At 35.4% G+C, this 25,390-nt stretch overlaps 1 protein-coding gene across 1 annotated transcript in view; it reads right to left on the bottom strand.

Annotated features, from left to right (window-relative positions):
* PTPRQ (protein tyrosine phosphatase receptor type Q) overlaps positions 1-25,351 on the bottom strand; it is a 231,612-nt gene extending 206,261 nt beyond the window's left edge. Inside the window, exons 1-6 of the mRNA XM_081818978.1 lie at positions 25,159-25,351; positions 22,927-23,024; positions 10,533-10,698; positions 3,388-3,548; positions 2,458-2,569; positions 1,556-1,782 (exon numbers count right to left, since the gene is read on the bottom strand). Coding sequence (XP_081675104.1) covers positions 1,556-1,782; positions 2,458-2,569; positions 3,388-3,548; positions 10,533-10,698; positions 22,927-23,024; positions 25,159-25,351 — 957 coding nt within the window. The remainder of the gene's footprint in view (positions 1-1,555; positions 1,783-2,457; positions 2,570-3,387; positions 3,549-10,532; positions 10,699-22,926; positions 23,025-25,158) is intronic.
* Between the last annotated feature and the right edge of the window lie 39 nt (positions 25,352-25,390).

The following is a 25,390-nucleotide window of genomic DNA, read 5'->3' as shown; positions in this document are numbered from 1 at the left end:
AACTCCTAAATGAGTAGTTGTAGGCAATTTACTGGTCCTATTCTAAGTCACATTTTCCTTCTCTTTAAAATGGGAATAACGATATATCTATGTCATAGAATTGTTCTAAGGACTAAATGAAATAACACATGTAAAGTACTTTTCTCCCCAGATTATGTAGATTTGATATCTACATTTGAAGATATCAAATGTACTGCACCAAATACCCTTTGGAATTCTGCAATGGCTAACATTTATTTGAACAGTGTAAAGGTAACAACAATGATTTATAAAGTGTGGGATTAAAAGAAGAATAAGGGCTTCCCAACAGGCCTGAAATAAAGAGAATTCAAAGGAATAAAAATTCAAACTCCATAAAAATAGATCTAAGCAGAACTAGGTTAGCTAAATTACCTGTCTATAACAGCTTCTTATCACATTAAAATTTAATCTTTACATATTACCTTCAATAGTGTATTTTAACATATATCTAAATATGGGCTGTTGACAGAAAATATGTATACTATGCCATTTTTATGTGTCAGTTAGAAAATGTCTCTTACTCTTTACCCATGTTTCTGCAATGAAATAGCCATCATGAATCTTTGGCTTTGACTTTTGCATCAGTAAAAATTTCCTTTTAACTGTTCTCATATGGGGGATCCCTACTATAGGGAAGCTCTCTAATTCTTACTGTGTGCTTTGCTTTCACAAATAGGCATGCTTCCAATAATGAAACCCCCACACCAGACAAATTCTCTCTTTCCCATCATTTCTTACCATCCAGAAAGCCATCTCAGTTATGTCTTATCACATATTTATACAGCTTTTATAGATTTTTTCTCTATATTCAATGATCTTAAAAGCTCAAAGAACATATTGATGTTATGTTGAAAATAGAAAGGATCAAAAAGATATCTATATCTTTTACTATACTCTGGAAATATCACAAATATATCTTAATTGTAAACATTTTCATACGGCCTAATTTAGGATTGCTTTTTATATGCTCTTCTTTAATTTCTAAATAAGATGTTTAATTTTGCATATTAAACATTGTAAAGAACTAAAAATTTTTATAAACACAAAGACACAATAAATGTTCAGGAAACACTACTTGAATTGAACTGAATTGAATTCATTGTTCTCCGAGAAGCTGGCTCAATAGAAACTTTCATACCATTATTCAAATTTTGATAACATACACACAAATACAACAGGATTAAGAGAAAAATAACAAAGATAACTTAAAGGTTGATGAAAAAGTAGAATATTTTTACTTATAAAGCCTAAATTATGTAATTTAAACTTGATTCATTCGTTGAAAATTTGCTAAGTTAAATGTTTTTAAAATAAATAAATTACATAAATACACCTAAAAATGAAAAGAGATTACAACAGTTGTTCAAATTTTAAGAGCCCAGATGGGCCCTGAGGTCATGACTCAGATGATCATTCTTCAATCACTTGGCTGTGTTCAGCTTTAAAGGCTGGTGGGAAAAAGCTCCTTCACTTTTAAAATTAATACTAAGCATTAATATGAAGTACTTAATACTAAATATTAACAAAATATTACCTTGATTTCATATGTTGTTCCAGGATTAAGATTAGTAAGAAGAACTTCCAGACTGTCTGGCTTTGTTCTAACTTGTGTGTATTCTGTTTGCATCCATGGACAAACTTCCTTATATTTAACAATGTAAGATACAATCCTTCCATTTGGATTAGGTGGTGTATTCCAAGACAGAAGAATCCCGGCAGATCCAACTCTTTCTCCCGCTAGGAAGACTGGAGGCCCTGGTTCTATTTAAAAAAAAAAAAAAAAAAAAAGTTGTTAAAAGGTCAAACAATTATTGTATTTTCACAATCATAAATAAGAAAGTTTTTACAAATGTAGACTTTTGAAGTTCCCAAAGACTAATGGTCTCTCAAATGTGACTTTATCCTCCCTAGAGCTTTGCTACCAAAAGAAAAAAAAAGATTAAATGCTTTGGGGGATACCAGAAACATTCTTTTATAAGAATGTAAAAAATGGAATGCTACCACATACTACATGCCAAATACACTTTTGATGCCAGATCATTTTTAAGAGAAACTTATTTGTGCAAAGCTCACACATAAAACTAAGAAAGCAAGAACACAGTCTTACAAACTAAATAATTCTTCCCGAGCAAGTGTAGTGAGTCTATTTTCATGGCCCTGTATTATTTAAATATTACCATTAGCCATCTCTCTGATCCATTTCACAAACAAGTACAATTATCTTTACTCTCTGAAAGTCAAGAAAGCTAAAAAAACAGTAGAACACAGGTCCTAAAGAGATCACTTTCTTATGTTTCCATTTTGCTTTAATTACTAACCTGTTTTCATGTATATAAGGCACATAATGCTAATGTAAGTATTTCCATCCAATAGATTTATACTAGCTGCAAAAACTTCATTAAAAATACTTCATAAAAAAAGGAAACATATACTCACTTGTTACATTGGTTGTCACTGTTCTACTAACAGGTGAGCTGTATGTTGTAGCAGAAATAGAATAGATGGTTACATCATACCTAGTACCAGGAACAGCATTGGAAACATCAACCTAGAACACCAAAAACAAATAATTGCATTAAAACTCTTTCTGGAAAACAAGAAAGCTAAAACAATAAATCTATCACAACAACAAAATAAAGTAACATCTCACACAATAACTCTGCACTGTTTAAAATATTCCAAGTTCCATATTACTGCAAAATATAATAAATTTGTTCTATCACATAACTATTTACCAAGTAACAGATAATAAAAACTTATAAAACATACTGTGTTATCAAAAACTAAATCAGTATTTCAATCTCTCTACCTTGTTGTCACAAGAAACAACTATTTAAGAGTCTTAAAAAATCTACAGCCCATTGCTTAACATTTTTAGGAGTATATATGAAATACCTGTGTCTCTGAAGTTCCAATAAAAAGTAAAAGAAAAATGATAAGAAAATCCATCATTATTACATTTTTCAGGCAGTGGAATCACATTGATGGCTCTAGAGAGAAATGTTGCCTGCATTAATGATTTAAAGACAGATCCTCCTGGCAAGTACACAATTAATGAGCCTGGATTACTCAATAGCTCTGCCCTTTCTTTGTTAAACTATTCATGAACCCTTGGATGGCTGGCTGTAGGTTCAGGGTAAGACTTAAGAAAAAAAAAAAAGGCATAGACGTTGCTAAGGTAACAGTCCACCCATGCTGAAACTCACACTCATCAATTCAGCATCAGTGTTTTTGTCTTCATTTTATGCTTTTAAAAACTCTCAAAGGAGTAAGTGTTCATAGTGTATGAGTTTCATAAAGAACTTTCCTATGAGGACCAAATATAAACACAAGTTGGCTCAGCAAGTATGATAATGAAAACTATACCTGATACTCTCCACCTCCAAGATCTTTGATAGTAACAAAGCCACTGTCAGGAACAAGATCCACATGAAACCTTTCCACATGGCCAGAGGGCAGGCTCCAATACAGAGAAAAGGAATGTGTGGAAATATTGAAGGCTTTAAGTTTCTCGGGTTTTTCTGGTTCTGATATTGAAAAATAGAGGTTTGAAATAGAGTTATTCTCCTAAATATTCAAAGAAAAAATGAGAATCAATAATCTGTCAGATTTAAATATAACCACATTGTTAAAAAGCAGAGTCCTTTAAATTATCTTCGGTCACATAATGGTGTTAGGCATCTAAATCTTTAATAGTAACTAGTTTTTAAGTATAATTATCAGAAATAATATATCAATCTATGTATCTGTTTCTGGGATATTCTTTACCTGCTAAACCCTGTTGGTTGCCCAAATGGTTTTTTAAAGCTTATGCTCTAATTGAAAACTTGAATCATTTTAAGCAAATTATTTAAGTCCAAACTATTGATCCAATTACCTGGATATTTTAACCAAGCAGAAGATAATTGGAAAAAAAAATATAACTAACATCTGCCAAATTTTTTTAAAGGGTGAGCATTTCTGATGAATATTTACTCAGGTGTCTCCTTAAAAGAAAAGCTTTTTTCATCTAGGAAGTGAACTACGATAGCTTTTAAACAGTAAGTACTAATTGTCCTAGCCACTTCAACCATATTTTTCTACCTTTGCTTCCACTGTTCCCAGAGTTTTGTTTATGCTGCCTGTACCTCCTTGAAGGGCGTTTTCTACATAAAGTTCTTCTGATTGGTTGCCAATGAGTCAGATTTTCACTCTGCCTTCTCTTTAGTGCAGATTCCAGAAAAACAATATAGCGGGAGGAAGAGAGATTATGAAGCCAAGCATGCAAAAAACATACCTGATAAAGACCAAATCTAATACCATTTCAAAAAAAAAGGACTCTGGAATTAATTATTTAACTCTGCTTATCATTTTAAAGTCCATCTATCAGAGATGATTTCAAATGAATATAATTAAAAAAATGAAATATACATTTCCTAACAAAACTGATAGGGCACATGGCATAAAATAGAAACCTTAAGAGGTCAATTTCTCACATTTGGGCAGGTGAGAGATACTTTTAGAGTAGTCTTTCTTTATCTTCTTTGAAAAGTTCCTTTAATGCTTATAATGCTTCCCTAGTAACTGATCCAGGTATTGATCAATTAATTTCCACCATGACATTCTCAAAGATACAACAAACAGTCTCCTGGCATCATCTCCAAACTGTCTGTGTAGGGAAAACTGCAGTCTTATAATAACTCTTTAGAATACTGTAAACCCAGGGGCACCTGGGTGGCTCAGTCGTTAAGCGTCTGCTTTCGGCTCAGGTCATGATCCCAGGGTCCCGGGATCGAGCCCCGCATCGGGCTCCCTGCTCCACGGGAAGCGTGCTTCTCTCTCTCCCATTCCCCCTGCTTGTGTTTCTGCTCTTGCTGTGTCTCTCTCTGTCAAATAAATAAATACAATCCTTAAAAAATAAAATAGAATACTGTAAACCCAAGGCAAAAAGATCAGAGGAATACCCAGTTTATATGGGTAGAATTCCTTTGTTGTGCATAGCTGCTGGCATTTTTTCCTCGATCATTCTGCACACAGACCTATGTCCTCTGTATTCCCAAGCTTGAGAGAAAAGAGCTTGGTTCTTCTCACCAGCCCACATTAAAATAGGCAGAAGTCTAACATGACAAAAGTCCAACCAATTACTACTCATGCTGACTGATTTATGCGAGGGCTAATACTATGTATTTCCTCAAAGATCCTGGAAAGTAACTAATATCCATGAAATCTTAGGCAAGAAACTGGAAAAAGACCTGGATGAAACTGTGGAAGAAAAAAAAAGATAAGAAAAGTGAAGGTCTGCTTACTAGGATGGTGGTGAGATAGGATGTAGTTTCCTAGACTGTGGTTTAAGATTACACACTGAAGGACTCTTGGCTAAGGATGAAGCATGTCTCACCAAGAAGAGGAAGAATATATTTGTCTGGGAATCTGCCAATCTGATCAAGAGAGAAAGCCTGGAAGTTTCAACACAGTTTGGTAAAGACTTTTCAAAGCAGAGTGAATAGAAGCCCTGGAAATGGACAGAATTTAGTGTAACTGAGAAAGGCCAGCCTGAGTTTCTGGAATCAAGTAAGAAAGAGGAAGTCTGATGATTATGCAGGCCATAATAAAGATGTTAGCTTTTTACCCCCTAAATACAATGGAAAACTATAGAATTTGAAAAGGAAAACAATGTGACTTTTTCTTTAATTATTATTTTAAAAGATTATTTTGAAATGGTATATGAATGGCATAAGATTTGAAGAGAAGCAAAAATGGCAATGAGAGGCCAATTAGTAGGATATTGTGGTAGTTTGGACAGAGAGAAAGGAGGCTTGTCCTTAGAAAAAGGTAGTGGAGATGGAGCAATGCTTATGTCATTGTGGAAGAGGGCAGATTCCTGGATATGAGCTGGAAGATTCAATTAACTGAAAGTAAATGCCATAATAAATATATGATTTGTACCTCATGGAATGTAATCTCTCAAAAGGTGGGAAAATATGAAGCAAAAATATTACTCTCAACCAAATTGTTACTAACCAATAAAAATCAAATTGTGAGATGGATGTGTTTGGAGTTTTAAAAGAATATCACATTGTGTTCAATTTAATTAGGAATAGCAAACAGAATTCTAGGCTTAGTTACATATTTTTTTTTTAGACTAGAATTTCTCAAGCCAATCCTCAGAACCCTAAATCCTTAGAGTTTGATAGATGTTCTATGATTAAGCCACTTTGTCAATAACTTCTTTTTTAAGTTAAACAGGATTTAAATGTGATAGGCAAAGTTTATTATATACAGTGTTGGTACGTAGGAAGTATAAATTGCAGGATATCTTTATTGCAGGATATCTCAGAGACTTAAATATGCTTAACTGTCTTGTGATTCTATAAAGCAGCAGTGTCCAAAAAAATACGTGAGCCACATTAAAAAGGTAAAAATAAACATGTAAAATTAATCGAATAATACATTTTGTTAACCCAATATATCAAAAACATCATTTTACAAATAGTCAATATAACATCATTAATGAGCTAGTTCCCTGTCTTTCATACTGTCTCTGAAATCCTACATCTTTCACACTTATAGCACAGCTGAATTTGGACTGGCCACATCTTAAAACCCAGTAGTCATAGATTGCTAATCACTACATACTGGACAGTATAGCTTTAAAGAATCTCTCAACTTTCCCCTTGGCCTTTTGGTAAATTTACCTAAACTGCATTTTGAGAACTGAAAAAAAAAACAAAAAACAAACCAGAAATATAATCCAATGATCGGTGTCTATAAAGAAAAAAAGTTCAAAAGAACTAGGAGGACCTCAAAAACAAAATTCTGGTACAAAGTATGGTATATTAACCTTTAAGAAAGAGAGTAAGAAGAGATTCAAAATGGAAGAACAGGCTACACAGGGAACTCCTCAGTAGATTCCGACTCAAAAGAGTATACATACACAAAGTGAGAACAAAATGTTACATACCTTGGAATATCCACAAAAAAGCTCCACATACTTATCAAAACACTCTCAAGAAAACAAAAGCCAGCTATTTTAAAATAAAATGAGAAGCCTTAAAAAGTTTCCATTACCACTATTATTAACTTTTATTTACACTTCCTACGTACCAACACTGTATATAATAAACTTTGCCTATCACATTTAAATCCATCCATGATTAAATCATAGGCTGGGCATAATATATACTATGATGGAGGAGATACTCATGCATAAGACAAGCAAAATTCTAACTAATGCATACAAAGTTCATGATACCATCTACGCTGTGCTAGCACTTTCACACACTGTATTTAACAGTCATAACAATTCATCACTACAAACTATTATCACTGCCATTTAAAAATGAGAAAACTGAGAAACAAAGAATTTAGGCAACTTCACCAAGGTCTCAAAGCTAACAGGTGAACGGTAGAGCCAGGATTTAGACCTAGAAGCAACAGCTTCAAAACTTAAGGTTCAGGGGCACCTGGGTGGCTCAGTCATTAAGCGTCTGCCTTCGGCTCAGGTCATGATCCCAGGGTCCTGGGATCGAGCCCCGCATCGGGCTCCCTGCTCGGCGGGAAGCCTGCTTCTCCCTCTCCCACTCCCCCTGCTTGTGTTCCCTCTCTTGCTGTGTCTCTCTCTGTCAAATAAATAAAAATAAAATCTTTAAAAAAAAAAACAAAAAAACTTAAGGTTCAATTATTATGATAACTCCACCGCTCTAACTTATTACACGAAGCGGCTTACAAGTAACAGCAGATCAACAAATTCTAAATAAATCAATACTTTATAGAGGATTTAAGCAGTAGGATGATCCATAGTTTTACTGTTAAGTCTAAGATTATTATTTGAATTGGCCCCCAATTTAAAGGGACTCCATCTAAATATGTCCTGTGTCAAGGTGACACATATTCATCAAGTGCCTAAAGCTTCCTATTTCAGAAATAGGTATAAACTATTAATAAAATAAACATTCTCTAATAAGTCGGCATCTCCTTAGGTGCCACAAGAGTCTAAACAAAGAATCATTTTTTTAGTACAGGCACTGGTCATAGGCCCTGGAACTGGATTACTGGGTTTAAATCCTGGCTCTGCCACATAAATAAAATTCTAGGCAAAATCCTTAACCCCTCTGTACCTCACTGGCCGCGTCAATTTGGGGATAAGAATACTGCTACTCCACACACTGTTGTGAGAATATGAGAAAATGATGCTTTAAATTATTCAGAATAAGATTTTGTTCTCTTCTCATATACAAACAACAAAGTCTTACAATATTGAATTGCTTATAATTCCACAAATACACCATTATTCATTTATACCTCCATAATTTTGCATAGGTTATTTCCTCTCTCTGTGAGTCCTCCTTTCCTCACACCCCACATCCCCTCTAGTCTAATTAGGAAACTCCTTATTCTTTACAGTCATTACCAGGCTCAAAGAACCTTCTCCATCCATGCCATGGAGCTAGCCATTTCTTTTTCTGTGCAACCAGAATAAGTTTGAACTTAACTTACATTACTTCACCTATTAATTTGACTTATATTGTATGTGCTTCTATGCTTTCATTCTTTACTCTCTGCACATTCTAAGACTATGCTTTTTCATGTGTATAGCACATAGTAGGACAAAAAAGGCAATGAATAAGTTTTTAGGAGGATGGATGATCCCCATGTCATCCACCTAATTTCACTAGCTGGACCTCTAATTTAATGTGACACTCAAGTGTAATATTAGCTACATTTCATGAGCACTGACCATGTACCAGAAACTGTTTTATCTGATTTGCATTTTAGATATATTATGTCAAAAATCCACAGAATATCCCAGTAAAATGAATATTTTTACCCTCTTTTTGTAAAGTTTAAATTTTCAAATTTCAAAAAAAATTCACTGAAATTTCATCTTAAACAGTATGATATGCAACACAAATGTGAATTTTTAAAATATCAAAAAGAATTTGTATACCTGCAATAACTCTGATAAATGTGCCAGGTCCTTCAACATTGCCTCTCACTCTACATACTGTGATGTTATATATTCCACCAGGAGTCAGATCTGTAACTGTGTGCTCTGTAATAATTCCCCAAATAAGATATTCTTCTGCAAATGTTCTGTTTGATATACAAATCTTGTAATGAGTGAAGTTAGTCTCTGTTGGATTCCACATTAAATTTGCAGTAGTAGTATTCACAGCTTTTAATGTTAAGCCACATATCCTAGATGGTTCTATTGAAAAGGTAAATTATATATAAATTAAAATCACACATATATATGTAAAAACAAAGCAAACATGAATAATATAATTTAATCATCTATGTACTAATCCTTAAATTTATTCATGTATAACATCCTCTATGTTTAGCTCTGCAAATGGAGAAATAGGACATATATATATTTGAGTTTCAACTTAAGTAGCTCATTAATATCCTCCCTAGTTCCCAAATGTCTTTCCTTAATCAATCATAAGTCATTAGTCATTCCTGTAGACTTGTGCCGCCTGAGTGCTTGTAACAAGAAGTATCCTTATACCATATAATCCCAGGTTTGTTAGCTACCACCTAGCAGTTAGCTAGATGTTGAATAAAAATGAAACAGAACAATGGGGTGCCTGGGTGGTTCAGTCAGTTAAAGCATCTGACCCTGGATTTCAGCTCAGGTCATGATCCTAGGGTCTTGAGATCAAGCTCTATGTTGGGCTCCGTGCTGGGCGTGGAGCCTGCTTAAGATTCTCTCTCTCCCTCTCCCTCTCTCTCTCTCCCCCTCTCATGCTTGCTCTCTCTCTCTCTCTAAAAAAAAGAAAAAAGGAAAGAAAGACAGGGAGAGAAGAAGGAAGGAAAAGAAAGAAAAGAGAGACAGAAAGAAAAAAACAGAATAAGTAAGTTAGAGAGTAAGTAAGGGCCAGAAGTAAGGGTACTTTCGAATGTGGTTCTTCTGGTTACATCAAAGTTTTTAGCATTTCTATATTGCTGCATTTTTAATATATTTGTCGATGGAGGTAATGTTGTTTCTTGCACTACTAATTGGTTTCCACTGAGAAGGGATCCTGTAGACCTCACAAACTTTCATAAGAATTATTGGTAAGGTATTATTATTCTACCCCACCCAAAATATTATGAAACTGATTTACAGTAAATTTACAAACATCAGGGAAGAGAAAAGTTCTCTGTTTATCAAACCCCTTCCTCAGTAGAAAATGAATTGTGTTTATATTATTATGGCATCTATATATAGTGTTTGTGTGTATATACAAACATATATATACATGTGTGCACACATGTATATTCCATATATGTGACATACAATACACACTTATATATATATGTTGGCTTCAGATTTTTAAGAAAAAATTCTAGGTGCTTCCCAATACATTTAGTCATACAAAGATTTTTTTGTTGTTCATATAGTTTTTGAGAATTACCTTAATCATATTTTTATGGTCATAATTATTCTTTATTATCAGGATTTATGTATTAAAATAGCTTTATGCTAAGCAAAAATACTTTAAGTTCTTACAAGACTATAAGGCAAAGAATTTATGATATAACCTTACTTGTAGCCACTTTCTTCATTACAGATACACTGTAATCTCTGCCTCTAACTGTCTTCACGTCCAACATGTAGTCCACACCTGGAGTCAAATTCTTTACTTTGGCTTTGTTGCCAAACACAATTACTTTAAATATCTTCTCCCTCCTAGATGTCATACAATAAGATATCTAGAGAAAGAGAGAGAGAAATTTATGCTTTTAATTGTTTAAAAAGAATTTACTTAGCACCAACTCTGTACCATTCAAATTCACAGACATTAATACTGCAAGGAAGGGGTTGTGATTCTTCCTGTCTTCACCAAGGAGTAATTTGGGGCCAGCTGATATTGAATAACTTAGTGAAGTTCACATAGTTAATAAGCATAGTGGACTGACCCAGAAGTTTATGCACTAAAACACCAATAGTCTCAAATTGTTTTCAAATTTCATTTATATATATATATACATACATACATATATACACATACGTGGATATATATGTATATACAAATATATATAAATGAAATATTAAAGTATATATTTGTGTACATATGTGTGTATATATGTATACTCTCTGACTTATATGTGGATATCCACATATATGAACTGGACTTTTCATGTTGGTCACCTGAAAACAAAAAAGTATTGTATAAAATTGCTGTGTAAAATTCCACTCTCCCAACTCCATGTAAGTAGAAGACTGGAGGAGGAGAAAGCAGGAATCATTGGAGTCCCAAGTTTCTGACCTAGTGAAGAAAACCATGGCTTTTCCCTGGCTTCCCAAGGTATGGTAAACAGGGTGATTCTGCCCACACCCCACACTGCAGGTAAATGAGAGACTGACATGTTATCACTCCTGTAAATTGAGGGTGCCTACTAGAAAGAATGACACCTCCCACTTGGACATGTACTTAGCAGACTTCCTGCTCATGTTCCTGACTGATCAGAGAAAAACGAAATTGGAAAGAAAGAACATTGCAAAAAAAGACCCATGGAGCAACCTGTACACCAACTTCTGCCCTGACAAATATGCCAACCTCCCATGAATCACAAGGAGTAGTCAGTCTTAAACAGGGAGTAGTCAGTCTTAAACCATCTTACCAGTACCCCATCTAAGAAGGCTGGTCCCTGGGCAGAGACCCTGGCAGCACAAAGCAGTGGGATATCAGAAGAAAGCATTGAGAGGAAGTGCAAAAGTTTGAGCCTGAGCTGGATCCATCATGTTAAGGAAATGGACAATGGGTACAAGCCCCAGGGTCCTCCAGAGAACTCACACATGTACCTCAGGACAGAGCCAGTATTTGGAGGACTGTTACACAGACTGGAACATGTTCAGCGTTAGTTAGAGGAGTCAAACAAAAACAAAACAGTAAGGGAGAGAACAACAAAAATAGACACCTGGAATAGGGAATGCATTCCAATTTTTATTAAATGGATGCATGATAAATGTCACACTCAATGCCAGCCCATCTTTCACTGTAACATAAGCCAATCAATTATTCATTAAAGCTCTGAGAACTGGCATTGCTTTTAGAAATTTTCAGTGGAATAACCTGATAGTTCTAATACCTTAGAGATTTATTGATTCATTAAAAGCTATAACTATCTTTACTCTTCTTCACTCTATACTCATGTTTGTAAAACAGAAAGATGTATACAAATGAAAATAATGACATAATTCTATAAGCTATTTAAACTTTATTATGCTTTAAAAAACAATTTTTATGTGGTAGGAATCAGACAAACAAATTTCCTAGGTAGGCATGTTTATCACTGTCTTGTGGGAAGAGTGTTTTGTTACTGAGAAAGATAATCATGCGATCTAGAAGCATATCATTGTTTATTGATTTATAAGGTGTCACTGACAATTACCTTGCTTGTCTGGCATATGGAAAGGCAGGAGGAGGAGTGAGGAGAATGCTGAGGACTTCCAGTACAAAAAAGGATGGTAGGAGAAAGTAGCTTGTAATAGTAGAATATAATCTTAATGGAGTACTAAATTTGAACATATGAAGAGTTACATTAAGGCATTAATGAATGGGTAGAAAGAAAAGAAATAGTCTGTAGTGATCTCATGTAAAAATATGTAAATTCTTAAAATCCAATTTGAAGGATAGAGGTTTGTTTGTTTCCCAAAGTATGTGGACTACACTTCTAATAAAAACCAATTGAAAAAAATGTAATTTGGGCTTTATTTCTACTTTTAAAGCATAGTTTGAAGACCTGGGATGATTAATTTTAAATGATTAGGAAAATGATCCCAATTATGCAATTACATTGTATTAAGCAAACAGGATACTGTTGTTTAATTCATTAAAATTTAACAAATAATCTCATTGGTTGAGAAAGGCTAGGATAACCATTAGTGATACGATATAGTTGAAAAAATAATCTGAATCCTAACTATTAACATGATTTCTTAGAATAAGTTTCACTTACTAGTAGATACATAATTTACAGTCTCTGGGCGGAAAAAGTGTTCATACAAAAATAGGAAAAATTAACTCTAGGGTTATATGTTTTATCTGACAACAAATAATTTTATGGCCTCAGTTAACCCCAAAGACATTTGCCTTGAGAAATGAGAATTAGGACAGACAGACAAGGGTAAAAAAAAAAAAAAGTGAACTTTTTACAATTAACACTAAAAATGTTTAGAATTTTCACTGGAGAGCACCTACACTGAATATAAAAATTAATCAAATCACTTCAGAAAGGATAGAATTTTTAATGAATGACTTATTAGGAGGCCCCTATCATTGAATGACATTTAGAAATAAATAGAATGCTCACTCCTGACTTTGTGAACTTTCTAGTGTAGAATAACTTCTTTTCCATGAGTATGAACCCCACTAAAAGTGCATCTCAAGTTCTACCCTTTCCTGATAACTATATTCAGTATTGACATCTTTCCTCCATAATTACCCCAATCATATATGGGAAAACACTGTTATGTAAGGTTTTACTTATTTATCATACATTTATTGAGCTTCTAATTCGGGGCAAGCATTAGGATAGGCACTAGGTATATTGTGATAAAGAGACAGAAAACGCATCTGATTGTAGGGAAGTTACCTTTTAGTGATAGCACCTAACAACAAGCAACTCAATAAATAAATGAATGAGATAACTCAGCTACAACAGGGGTTGAATAGAAAGAGCAGTTTTATTTAGATTAATCAGAAAAGGAGATGAGAAGGTAATATTTAAGATTAGAATATAATAATAGGAAAAAGGCAACCAAAACTGAAAGCTGGATATCCATGCAAAATGAATGTCAAGAGAAAAACCTTGTAATGAAGATGTTTTTGGCATGCTAGAGGAACAGAAAGAGAGTCACATATGGTTTTAGCATAGTAACTAAGTAGACAGGATAGCTAGATGAAGGCCCAATCAGATGAGGTCTTGGAGACCATGGCAAGGAGTTTAGATTTTATTTGAAGGAAAATGGAAATCTACTGGAAGATGTTAAACTAATGAGAGACACTATGTTTTTAATAGCTCTCTTTCTTTCTCTGACTGTTATATGGAAAGTAGATCGTAAGGAAATCAGGAATGGAAACAGAGACCAGCTGGGATGTGAGAAGCTTCCATCTGTCACCTAGGCTGCTGGTCTTGGTAAGAAATGATAGTGACAAGGACAAGAGAGGTGGAGGATGGAGAGAAATAGACACATTGACAATCTGTTTTAGAGGTACAAGTGGCAGAGCTAGCTGATGGATTGAGGGAGGAGAGGATGGGAAGAATTGGGCAGTGATTTAAGGACAGTATCCTTTCCTGAGTTGGGAGAGACTGAAAGGAGCAGGGGTGGGGGTCACAAGAGAAAGGCAGAGCCTTGTAAGCCATGGCAGGAGTCTTAAAACCCAAGAATGATAGATATTTTTTACTTCTAGGAAAGAGCATTCTGATTGTTGTGTGGCAAGGGAGGGGGTAGAGAGATTCACATTAAAATTAAGCTTCCTTGGTTGTGAAATGAACCATGTAACTTAAAAAAAATGAAAACTAATAATTCAGTCCTTCACTCATCAAAATATTTATTGTCTCCTGTTATATGTCAGACACTGGTCTCAGTAGTGGGTACCAAATGGTAATCAAAGCAGACAAAAGACCTGCTCTCAAGCAATTTGTATGTCAGAGCATTTGCTAAACACATTATCTCATTAAATTCCTTCAACAATTCTATAGAATAACAATAATCTTCATTGCCAGATGAGGAAATAGGGCCAAAGAGTATAAAAACTTGCCCAAGATCTAACAGTAGAGGTGAAGTTGGGATTCAAAGCAAAAAATTCCAGGGCCTTGATTCTTCCATTCCACCATAATGCCTACCACACCTTGTAAAATCACAGAAAACTAAACATAGGTGTGTATATCAAAGTTGCATCTTCTTAAATTTATAGAGATTTGGTTTTTTTTGTTGTTTGTTTTTTTAAAGATTTTATTTATTTATTTGAAGAGAGAGACACAGCGAGAGAGGGAACACAAGCAGGGGGAGTGGCAGAGGGAGAAGCAGGCTTCCTGCCAAGCAGGGAGCCCGATGCGGGGCTCGATCCCAGGACCCTGGGATCACGACCTGAGCCGAAGGCAGACGCTTAACGACTGAGCCACCCAGGCGTCCCTATAGAGATTTGTTTTGTGGCCAACATGTGATCTATCCTGGAGAATATTTCATGTGCACTTGAGATGAATGTGTATTCTACTGTTTTTGGATGGAATATTCTGTATTTATCTATTAAGTCTACCTGGTCCAATGTGTCATTTAAGGCTGATTTTTCCTTACTGATTTTCTGTCTGGATGATCTATCCATTGATGTAAGTGTGGCATTAAAGTCCCCTAGTATTATTGTACTGATGTCTATTTCTTCCTTTAGGTATATTAATATTTGTTTTATGTATTTAGATGCTCCTATGTTGGGTGCATAAACATTTACAAATGTTATATACTTTTGTTGGACTGAGCCCTTTACCATTATGTAATTCTCTTCTTTGTCTTTTATTACAGCCTTTTTTTTTTAAGATTTAGTTATTTATTTGAGAGAGACAGAGAGAGAGATAGAGAGAGAGAGGGAGGGAAAGCATGTGAGTGGGAGAAGGAGCAGAGGGAGAGAATCTTCAGACTCACCACTAAGCATGAAGCCTGATGCACAGCTCGATCCCATGACCCATGAGATCAAGACCTGAGCTGAAACCAAGACTCAGACGCTTAACTGAGCCACCCAGGCACCCCATTACAGCCCTTTTTTAAAGAGTATTTTTTCTGATGTTAATATAGCCACCACAGCTTTCTTTTGGCTTTCATTTTCATGGAACATCTTTTTCCTTCCTTTCACTTTCAGCCTGTGTGTGTCCTTACACCTGAAATAAGTCTCTTAAAGACAGCATATAGATGTGTCTTCTTTTTTTTTATCCATTCAGGCACTCCTTGTTTTTGGTTTGAAGAATTTAATACATTCACAATAATTATTTTATTTATTTATTTATTTATTTACGAAATCTCTACATCCAACATGGGGCTCAAACTCATGACCCTGAGGTCAAGAGTCACATATTCCTCCAACTGAGCCAGAAGGGTACCCCTCACAGTAATTATTGGTAGGTATATATTTATTGGCATTTTGATAATCGCTTTCTGGCTTTCTTCTCTGTTCCTTTCTTCTTCACTTGCTTTCTTCCCTCGTGGTTTGATGACTTTCTTTAGTGTTATACTTAGATTCCTTTCTCATTATCTTTTGAGTATCTACTATAGGTTTTTGCCTTGTGGTTACCATGAGCCTCACATATAACATTTTATGTATAGTCTATTTTAAGTTAATTGCACTTAAGTTCAAATGAATTGTAAAACTCTACATTTTTACTCTTCTCACCCACATTTTGTTTTTGTTGTCACATTTCACATCTTTTTATTTTGTGTATCCCTTACAAATAATTGTAGTTATAGTTATTTTTATTACTTTTGTTTTTTTAGCCTTCATACTAGCTTTATAAGTGATTAATCCACTACCCGTACTATATATTTATCTTTACCAATGAGATTTATACTTTCATATGTTTTCGTGTTATGAATAAATGCTCTTTATTTTCAGGTCAAAGAAGTCCCTTGAATATTTCTTGTAAGTCTGGTTTAGTAATGATGAGCTCCTTTACTTTTACTTGTCTGTAAAACTCTATCTTTCCTCAGTTCTGAATGATAATTTTGCTGGGTCGAGTTTTTTTGGTTGGAAAACTCTTGAATGGTTGGAAGCCATTCTCTTCTGGCCTGCAAAATTCCTGCTAAAAAGTCTCCAAAGTCTAACAGGGGTTCCCCTGTAAATAACAAAATAATGTTTTCCTCTATCTGCTTTTAAAATTCTCTAACTTTTGATTTATTAATTATAATGTGTCTTGGTGTGGATCTCTTTGGGTTTGTCTTATTTGAAATTTTCTGGACTTCTTGGATCTGGATGTCTGTTTCCCTACATAGGTTAAAGCCATTTTCAGCACTGCTTCTTCACATAAGTTTTCTGCCCCTCTCTCTCTCTTCTGGGATCCCTATAATGTGAATGTTATTCCACTTGACGTTGTGCTGTAAGCCCCTTAAGCTATTTTCCCTTTTAAAAATTCTTTTTTTTTCTTTTTGTTGCTCTATTCGGGTGAGTTCCACTATCCTGTCTTCTAGGTCATTGATCTTTTCTTCTGTTTCATCTATTCTGCTGTTGAACCCCTTTAGTTTTTTGTTTTGTTTGTTGTTATTGTTGTTGTTGTTTTTTAGCTCAGCTACTGTATTCTTCAGCTCTGTGAGTTAGTTTGGTACTCTCTTCTATATTCTATCTCCTTTTTGAAGTTCTCACTGTGTTCATCCATTCTTCTTCTAAGTTTGGTGAGCATCTTATTGATGATTACTTTTAACTTTTATCAAGATAAATTACTTATCTCCATTTCATTATGGTCTTTTTCTGAGGTTTTATCTTCTTTCATTTCAGACAGATTCTGTTGTTCCCTCATCTTGCTGCTCTGTGTTTGTCTCCATGTATTAGGCAAAACAGCTACCTCTCCCACTCCTGAAGGACAGGCCTCATGTAGGAGATAAACTTTATTGTTCAACCTTGCCCCAATTCTTGGCTGTCTCTCAAACCTTTGTTATTGTCCAAAAAACCTGATTTATTCTTGATAGGTGCCAGTTGGAAGAGGTGTACCAAGACCTGCTAGTGTTCCAAAGGAAGAGATCTCGGTCATTACCTAGTTTCAGACTGATAGGAATGCAGACCCCCAGGAAGCAGGTGTTAATGTATGCCAATATATATAGCCCTATGGGATCACAATCATAAATCCTGCTGGCCTCCAGACCACGTGGTCTGGAGATGTCCCCTGGGCAAAAGTCGTAAAAATCAGGGCTCCAAAAGAGTGTAAAAGTTCCTTTCTGGGAAGTACTCGCAAGCTTAGTGAGACCAAGGGAAAGCACAAAGATGGTTTTCCCCAGCAAATGTTCCCTGAGAATACTTACATAGCCTCTAAATGTGTGGCACACCTGAGGTCTGCCCTCCAGGCCGAAGCTTCATGACAAGTAAATAGGCCTTTTTCACAGCAAGACTGGGGGTGTGCTTTGCTCTGCTATCTGTGAAGTGCCCTCGGGGTGGTGGTCTTCTAAAACTGTCTCTCTAATTGTTACTATCCCATGGAACCCAGGAACACAAGCCCCCATGGCCACAAGAACCAGCTTCAAGGAGCATTCCCTGTGTGGATTAGGTACCTATGCCTATGGCTTTAGCTAGGGAGCAGGAGAGGTCAGGGCTGGGGCATACCTACTGGTTTTACCAGGCCAGTGGGTGAATACAGGGACTACCCATGCCCCCCAGTGCTAGCAAGTTAGAGTAAAAGCACAAAAATGGCTCCTGCTAAGTCCTCTGTCAGTGGACAACATCCCAAGAGGCCACTGCCTTTCCAGCAGAAACTTTAGGATAAACAAATGAATCTCTTTCACATATAGTCTAGATGCTTTTCAAACTGCTGCTTTCAGCTGGGCCCCAGGGAGAATGTCTGTGTGAGAGCCCTTAGAGCAGTATCTCAATATTTTACAGCCTTCTGGGTCCCCTAGACATAAACCCCATTGGTTTTCAAAGCCACATGTTTTGGGAGTTCATCATTCTGGTACAGGTCTTAGGGGTTGTGGTGCCTGATGTGGGGTATGAACTGTTTGCTTCTCAGGGAGAAGCTCCAGGCTTGTGATATCCCTTTCTATTGTGGGTTACTGTGCAGGAATGGGGTTTTTCCTGCATCTCAGCCTCTCATACCCATCTCAATATGACCGTTTTATTGTTTGTTGGAAAGGAGCTATTCATCTGGTCTTCAGGTCTTTTTCAGAAGGAATTGTTCCATCTGTAGCTATGGATTCAGTGTGTCTGTGGGAGGAGGTGAGTTCAGGATCTTCCTATGCTGCCATCTTGGACTGCCCCCTAACTTGTGTCTTTTTACTTTTTTAATGTCTCTATTAGACAATTTAAAATTACACATATGGTTCTCATTTATGGTTTCCATTATATTTCTATTGGACAGTGCTAGTCTATAACATAATTCAGAGTACATAAAAAAAACAGTTGAAAGGTGTTAAGAAGGAAAATGGCAAACTTCCACTGATGTCCTATATCAACTATTTGATTTTTTCTAAGTTCACACTGAATTCTTTTAGGTCTTAAATGTGTGAGCCAATGTTTATTTTCATGCTTGGGATAGATTATACCTTCAGTTCCATTACAGTTATGAGATTCTTTTAAAGGATATAAATCTTTTTGCTTTCCCAGTGCTCATGAAAAGAAAGCCAGCAATCTAATAGTTTCAGAGGATTACTCACTAGAACAAATATTTGGTGTTCAAATGATTTTCACAGTTTGTCCATACTAATAAATGTTCTTTATATTTTGAATGCTCAGAATGCAGGGCAAAACAAAACAAGGATTTCTGTTTTGTAAAGAAACTCCTATTATGAAATTTATTACCAGAATATTCTGCATAAGTATATCACTATGAGCTTAATTCCTCTGAAAAAAAAAGCAGAATTGATTGAAGTTGATGTCCACTAATATCATGAGAAATATGATACGTGTTTTCTTATGTTATCTGTGACATAGACTCTAGTGACCTTGTATGCCATGCAGACTCCATCATTTCACATTGGTAGAGAACTTTTAGATGGTTTGGTTTTCTGAGAATTCATTAAGAGCCAACTGGAATTTATATTGCAGTAATGGAATTGATCATACTTGGTGACTGAGACTGAATATTTCATTTAAGATAGTTCATTTTAGGGCGCCTGGGTGGCTCAGTTGGTTAAGCGACTGCCTTCGGCTCAGGTCATGATCCTGGAGTCCCTGGATCAAGTCCCGCATCAGGTTCCCTGCTCGGCAGGGAGTCTGCTTCTCCCTCTGACCCTCCCCCCTCTCATGTGCTCTCTCTCATTCTCTCTCTCTCAAATAAATAAATAAAATCTTTAAAAAAAAAAAAAGATAGTTCATTTTAAAATTTGCCTTGGTTAATCAACCAGACTTTTAACACATAATGCCCTCTTTCCTTTTGATTTTAGAGGATTTAAGCTTGATCTTACCTCCTCCAGGCTTTTTTTTGAGCCATTCTAGTCACTATCCTTCTCATATCTGCAGTTCTTCTAAAATGTTAGCACCATAAAGACAAGAATTTGCTGTTGAAGGAATAATTTTTTTTAATGCTGAATGTTGGATTTGCTGAGTGAATGAAACTGTTTCTGTTCCAGGAATCTTTCAACTCAGCCTGAAGGCATGCACTACATGCCTTTAAAATATAATAACTCCCTTTTACCTAATTTCTTCTAATCTTATATAATTAATTAAAGTACTATAATATAAAGAGTTTAACTCCATTTTTTATTTGACTATTAACAACTTTTAGATCCCCACCCCTCTTCCCAGTCTACCTTGCATCTGGGCCTCAAGATAAGAAAGGCTTAGATCATTTTGCCTCTGAGAGCAGGAAATTTTCAAACCTCACAGCTTCTATTCCTCCAGGAAGCCCCTGTTCCAGCTCTATCCTCTAATCACAGTAAACACCAAAAGTCAACCTCTCTTCCTTTCTATTTGCTCCCCTCCTCATTGGACCCTTATATGAGCCTATCCCCGTCTGGGAATCCTCAATTTGTTGTGAATACTAATGACTGTTGTTGTGTCATTTGCCTTGGCATCCAAAGAAATTCCTGGTGGGCAATCATGTCTGCTTCTAAGCAGACATCAAAACAAGTATGTGGTAAACATCTGAAACTAATATAATGTTGTGTGTCAACTATACACAAATTAAAAAATTTTTAAAAACAAATATATTATATAAAGGCTGTGACAAAGACATAAACATAAAGTTGCATGGATCACAGAAGAGAAAAAATAATTATTTTAGAAATAGCTGGGGAAGTCATCCCCCAAAATATGGTGACAGTAAAAAAATAGGCCAATAAACACTTCAGAGAGAAACAACTTACAGGGATGAGTCTCAAAGAGGTGTGTACTACTGAGGAAAGAAAGAGTAAGATGTTTAATGTATTTACAATATGAGCCTGAAATTTAAGATGAGTGCAGGGAAAAGAAACGAGATGATGTTTCAATAGCTTTAGAAGGATTGTCCCGGGGGTCAGCTTGATCCTTGGAGAACAAGGGAGCCAAGAATGATGGTAAGAGCCTGAACAGAGGAAAAGAAAAAGGAAATGGAAAGGAAAAGAAGAATTTTCCCAATAATTCTTAGTTGGAATCATCAGGATTCAGTAAGCAAGTGCATATGGACATGAAAGAAAAAGGAGTCAAAGATTATACAAAATTTCTAGTATGGGAGACTGATAACTGGTGTTCAAGGGAGCTTCCACAGAAAGAATATATCTGAGCAGTGCCTTAAAGAACTGCCAAAGAAAAATGGGAAAGAATGTATTCTGGTTAAAAGAACATGACTAAGGAATACAATCAGGAAAACATAAAATATGTGGATAATGGTAGGCAATATAATTCTGCTGAAATATGGAATCTAGAGAAAATAGATTAAGACAGGTTGTTAGAGTCTGACTCTGAAGATCACACTAAGTAATGTGCACATTAGATGGACAGTGGGGAACCACTGAAAGACTCTATATTTTATACAAGCCCATTATCTTGTTTCTCTTATTGACCTTAATTGTCAAGAAATTCATACTCAACTATAAAACCCAAATATACTAATCTGTTCGTATCAAGTATCTGGTAATTTTATTGCTCTGGTTCCTTTTAGATCGCACTGATTTTATAAATTATTAAATTTGTATTATTTTTTATTTATAGGAAACATCTTTTGCTGTATTTGCCCTAAATCTAATGATTGTTTTTATAACCCTATCCCCCACAGACCTGTGGCCACCATTTTTTACATGATTTGGGACCTATAAGCACAGTTAGCTGAAACTGTACTAAGTATCTAATCCAATTTGGAATAATCACAGTCCTTCCCATGGGAATTTAAGGAGAATCTGTCTCTCTATGGCTGGTAATGCACCATTTGTACTCGGAAGTTGTATACAGCATTCTTTCCCTCACCACATGGATTGTTTAGCAAAGAAAATTGGTCATTAGAAAAAAAAAAAATAAGGCAGATGAGTAGAAGTAGACAGAAAAGAAAATAATCCCTGGATTCTCCATAGCCACAAAATATCTGATTGTAGGTCTTCCTAACACCCAGTTATAGCCTTTTCCTTGGTCTCCATGAAGCACTCCTGTATTAATAAAACATTTTTTTTCTTTATTGTTTAAACTATTTCAGGTTGTTTTCTATTACTTGTAACTCAAATTACCATCTCCTACTGCTATGAAAGTATGGAAAAGTTTACTCTGTAAATCATACAATGTAGGATGCAGGGTGGATATATTTCTTCATGTGATGCCAGGTTACATTATTAATGGCAAAAGACAACAAAAAAATACATGCTTACTACAAATAATAATAGATACAGTTGAAAAGTGGCTTCTCCATATATCTTACTCTCCTACTCTATTGGCCAGAAGTCTCCACTCAACTAAATCTCTAGGATAAGTTTGAAAGGGAGCCTATGACACATCACTCAGCTTTAACAGCTCAAATTTTTGTTCTGGCCAGTGCTGTCACCTAAGCATTACTCTCTGGCACCATCATCCCTTTATTCACTTCCTTGTACTATGTGTGCACATGTCTACCTCTGTTGAAAACCAAACTCTTTTAAAGTATCAGCTTTGATTCATATTTGAACACTTCCCGTGATGAACCTTGTACTTTTAAAGCAGTAAATAGAAAACTTACTTTGGAGGAAAATCTTATGTTAAAAGTAGAATAGTTTCTAACACCATTATGCAAAAGAAAGGATAAAAACAAAGAGTGAAATAAAGACCCCACTAAACATCAGGGTTGTATGATAGCAGCACTGTTCTTTACCTGAAACTTTTCAAAGCCTCCTTGTGGAAATTTCCAAGACAAATATATTGTGTTTTCTTCCTGCCCCAAAATCATCAAATCTGATGGTGGGTGTGGATCTATGGGCAATGAAATAAGGGCAATGAAATAAGACATTGGAATGATATCTTTTTTAAAAAATCTATAAAGAACTTATCAAACTCAACACCCAAAAAAAAAATCCAGATAAGAAATGAGCAGAAGACATGAACAGACATTTCTCCAAAGAAGACATCCAAATGGCCAACAGACACATGAAAAATGCTCAACATCACTCGGCATCAGGGAAATACAAATCAAAACCACAATGAGATATCACCTCACATTGGTCAGAATGGCTAAAATTAACATCTCAGGAAATAACAGATATTGGCGAGGATGCAGAGAAAGAGGAATCCTCTTACACTTGGTGGGAATGCAAACTGGTGCAGTCACTCTGAGTAACAGTATGGAGGTTCCTCAAAAAGTTAAAAATAGAGCTACCCTATGGCCCAGCAATTGCACTACTAGGTATTTATCCAAAGGATTAAAACATAGTGGTTTGAAGGGCACCTGCACCCCAATGCTTATAACAGCAATGTCCACAATAGCCAAGCTATGGAAAGAGCCCAGGTGTCATAAACAGATGAATGGATAAAGAAGATGTGGTATGTATATATATATGAATATTACTCTGCCATCAAAAAGAATGAAATATTGCCATTTGCGACGATGTGGATGGAACTAGAGGGTATTATGCTGAGTGAAATAAGTCAGTCAGAGAAAGACAAATACCATATGATTTCACTCATGTGTGGAATTTAAGAAACAAAACAGATGAACATAGGAGAAGAGAAGGAAAAATGAAATAAGATGAAAATAGAGAGGGAAGCAAACCAAAAGAGACGCTAAACTCTAGGAATCAAACTGAGGGTTGCTGGAGGGAAGGTATGTGGAGGGAAGGGGTAACTGGGTGATGGGCATTAAGGAGGGTCCTTGAGGTAATGAGCACTGGATGTTATATGCAACTGATGAATCATTTAATTCAATCCCTGAAACTAATAATACGGTATATGTTAACTAAATTGAATTTAAATAAATGTTAAAAAAAAAAAAGAAGGCCCTTGACTGTCACACTATGGAAAAGCCCTAGGATACAGAGGTTTTTCCAGTCCAATTTAGCACTATGTGATCTTGTGCAAGCTAACTACCCTGAATCTCAGTCTCCCCAACTCTGCAATGGAAGGGAAAAAAGAATTTTCTAGAAAGCCTCTTCCCATAATAAAATTATATAAACTATGGATTTTAACATTTCTTTTTTCTTATAGCAGAACTCAGTATGAAGTTACTACAATTGGGATTTTTAACTTACGATTTTATGCACTGCATAAAGAGATTGATCTATCCTCCTTGCCGTAAGTTCACAAACTCCTTTTCCCTTTAAATGTTATATCTGAGAAGGTTCTTGAATCTAAGTCTTCAAATTGATAACATGACTCTATTTCTAATTTATATTAAAAAGTGACATTGCATTGCTTTTTTTAACTGAGGGAAACAAAACATTAATATTTTATTGGAATAATTTCATCTCTAAAATTCAAATTTAGCATGAGATTTTTTTGTCCCTACTTACATATTGATTTAAGTTTATTTGAATTTAGCTCAGCGGTAGAATTAAACCTGAGTCACTGATTCACTATCTTTTTTATTTTTCTGTGGTGCATATTCCCTTCTAACTGGAATTAATTTATTATGCTTCCAAATTCCCATAATATATTTTAGCTTCATTTTATACATTTATTAATAGTCCATCTACCTCCAAATGGAGTTGAGGTGGCTTGCAGAAAAGGGAGGTACAGAAAGATAAAAAATTATTAATATATACAGTAGAAGATAAAAGTCAAATAGTAAAGTAGAAAAGATTGGGGTGGGGGGAAGTTACTAGCCTTGTCTTGGAAAACACAGCCAAAGCAACATCATGAAATATGAAAGTAGAAATGAAGATCTTGAAGTCCAAACAGAATCAGGATTCGTACAAAGTCACAGAGCCAAGAATGGGTAGTGTCCTTCCTATGACAGACATAGTAGCCTTTCTAGTGAAGCACAGTGGTTACAAGGGCAAAATGTGATGTCAGGAAAACCCAAGGTCAAATCTTTGTTATCTTGTATAAGCTACAAGAATTCTCCAAGCATCAGTTTCCCCATTTATAAAAAATGTAACAACATGCATCTCACTATGATCGATAGAATAAAAGCTGTCATTCAGAATTAAGTGATAAAAAGCATAGAAAATACTAAGCAAAGTTTCTACAACAAGCACCAATTTGATGATGATGACAATGACAGTGATGGTAACAGTGATAATCGCACAGCTCAGATCAAAGCAGCAAAGAAACTTGCACTGGTAACAAATTTCCAAGATGTCCATCGACAGATGAATGGATAAAGAAGATGTGGTATATATATA

The sequence above is a fragment of the Leptonychotes weddellii genome, chromosome 5, assembly GCF_054177405.1.
Source record: "Leptonychotes weddellii isolate Sample4059 chromosome 5, ASM5417740v2, whole genome shotgun sequence".
Lineage (NCBI taxonomy): Eukaryota > Metazoa > Chordata > Mammalia > Carnivora > Phocidae > Leptonychotes > Leptonychotes weddellii.
Note: the sequence above shows the minus strand (reverse complement) of the source record. Positions and strands in the feature narration are given on the sequence as shown.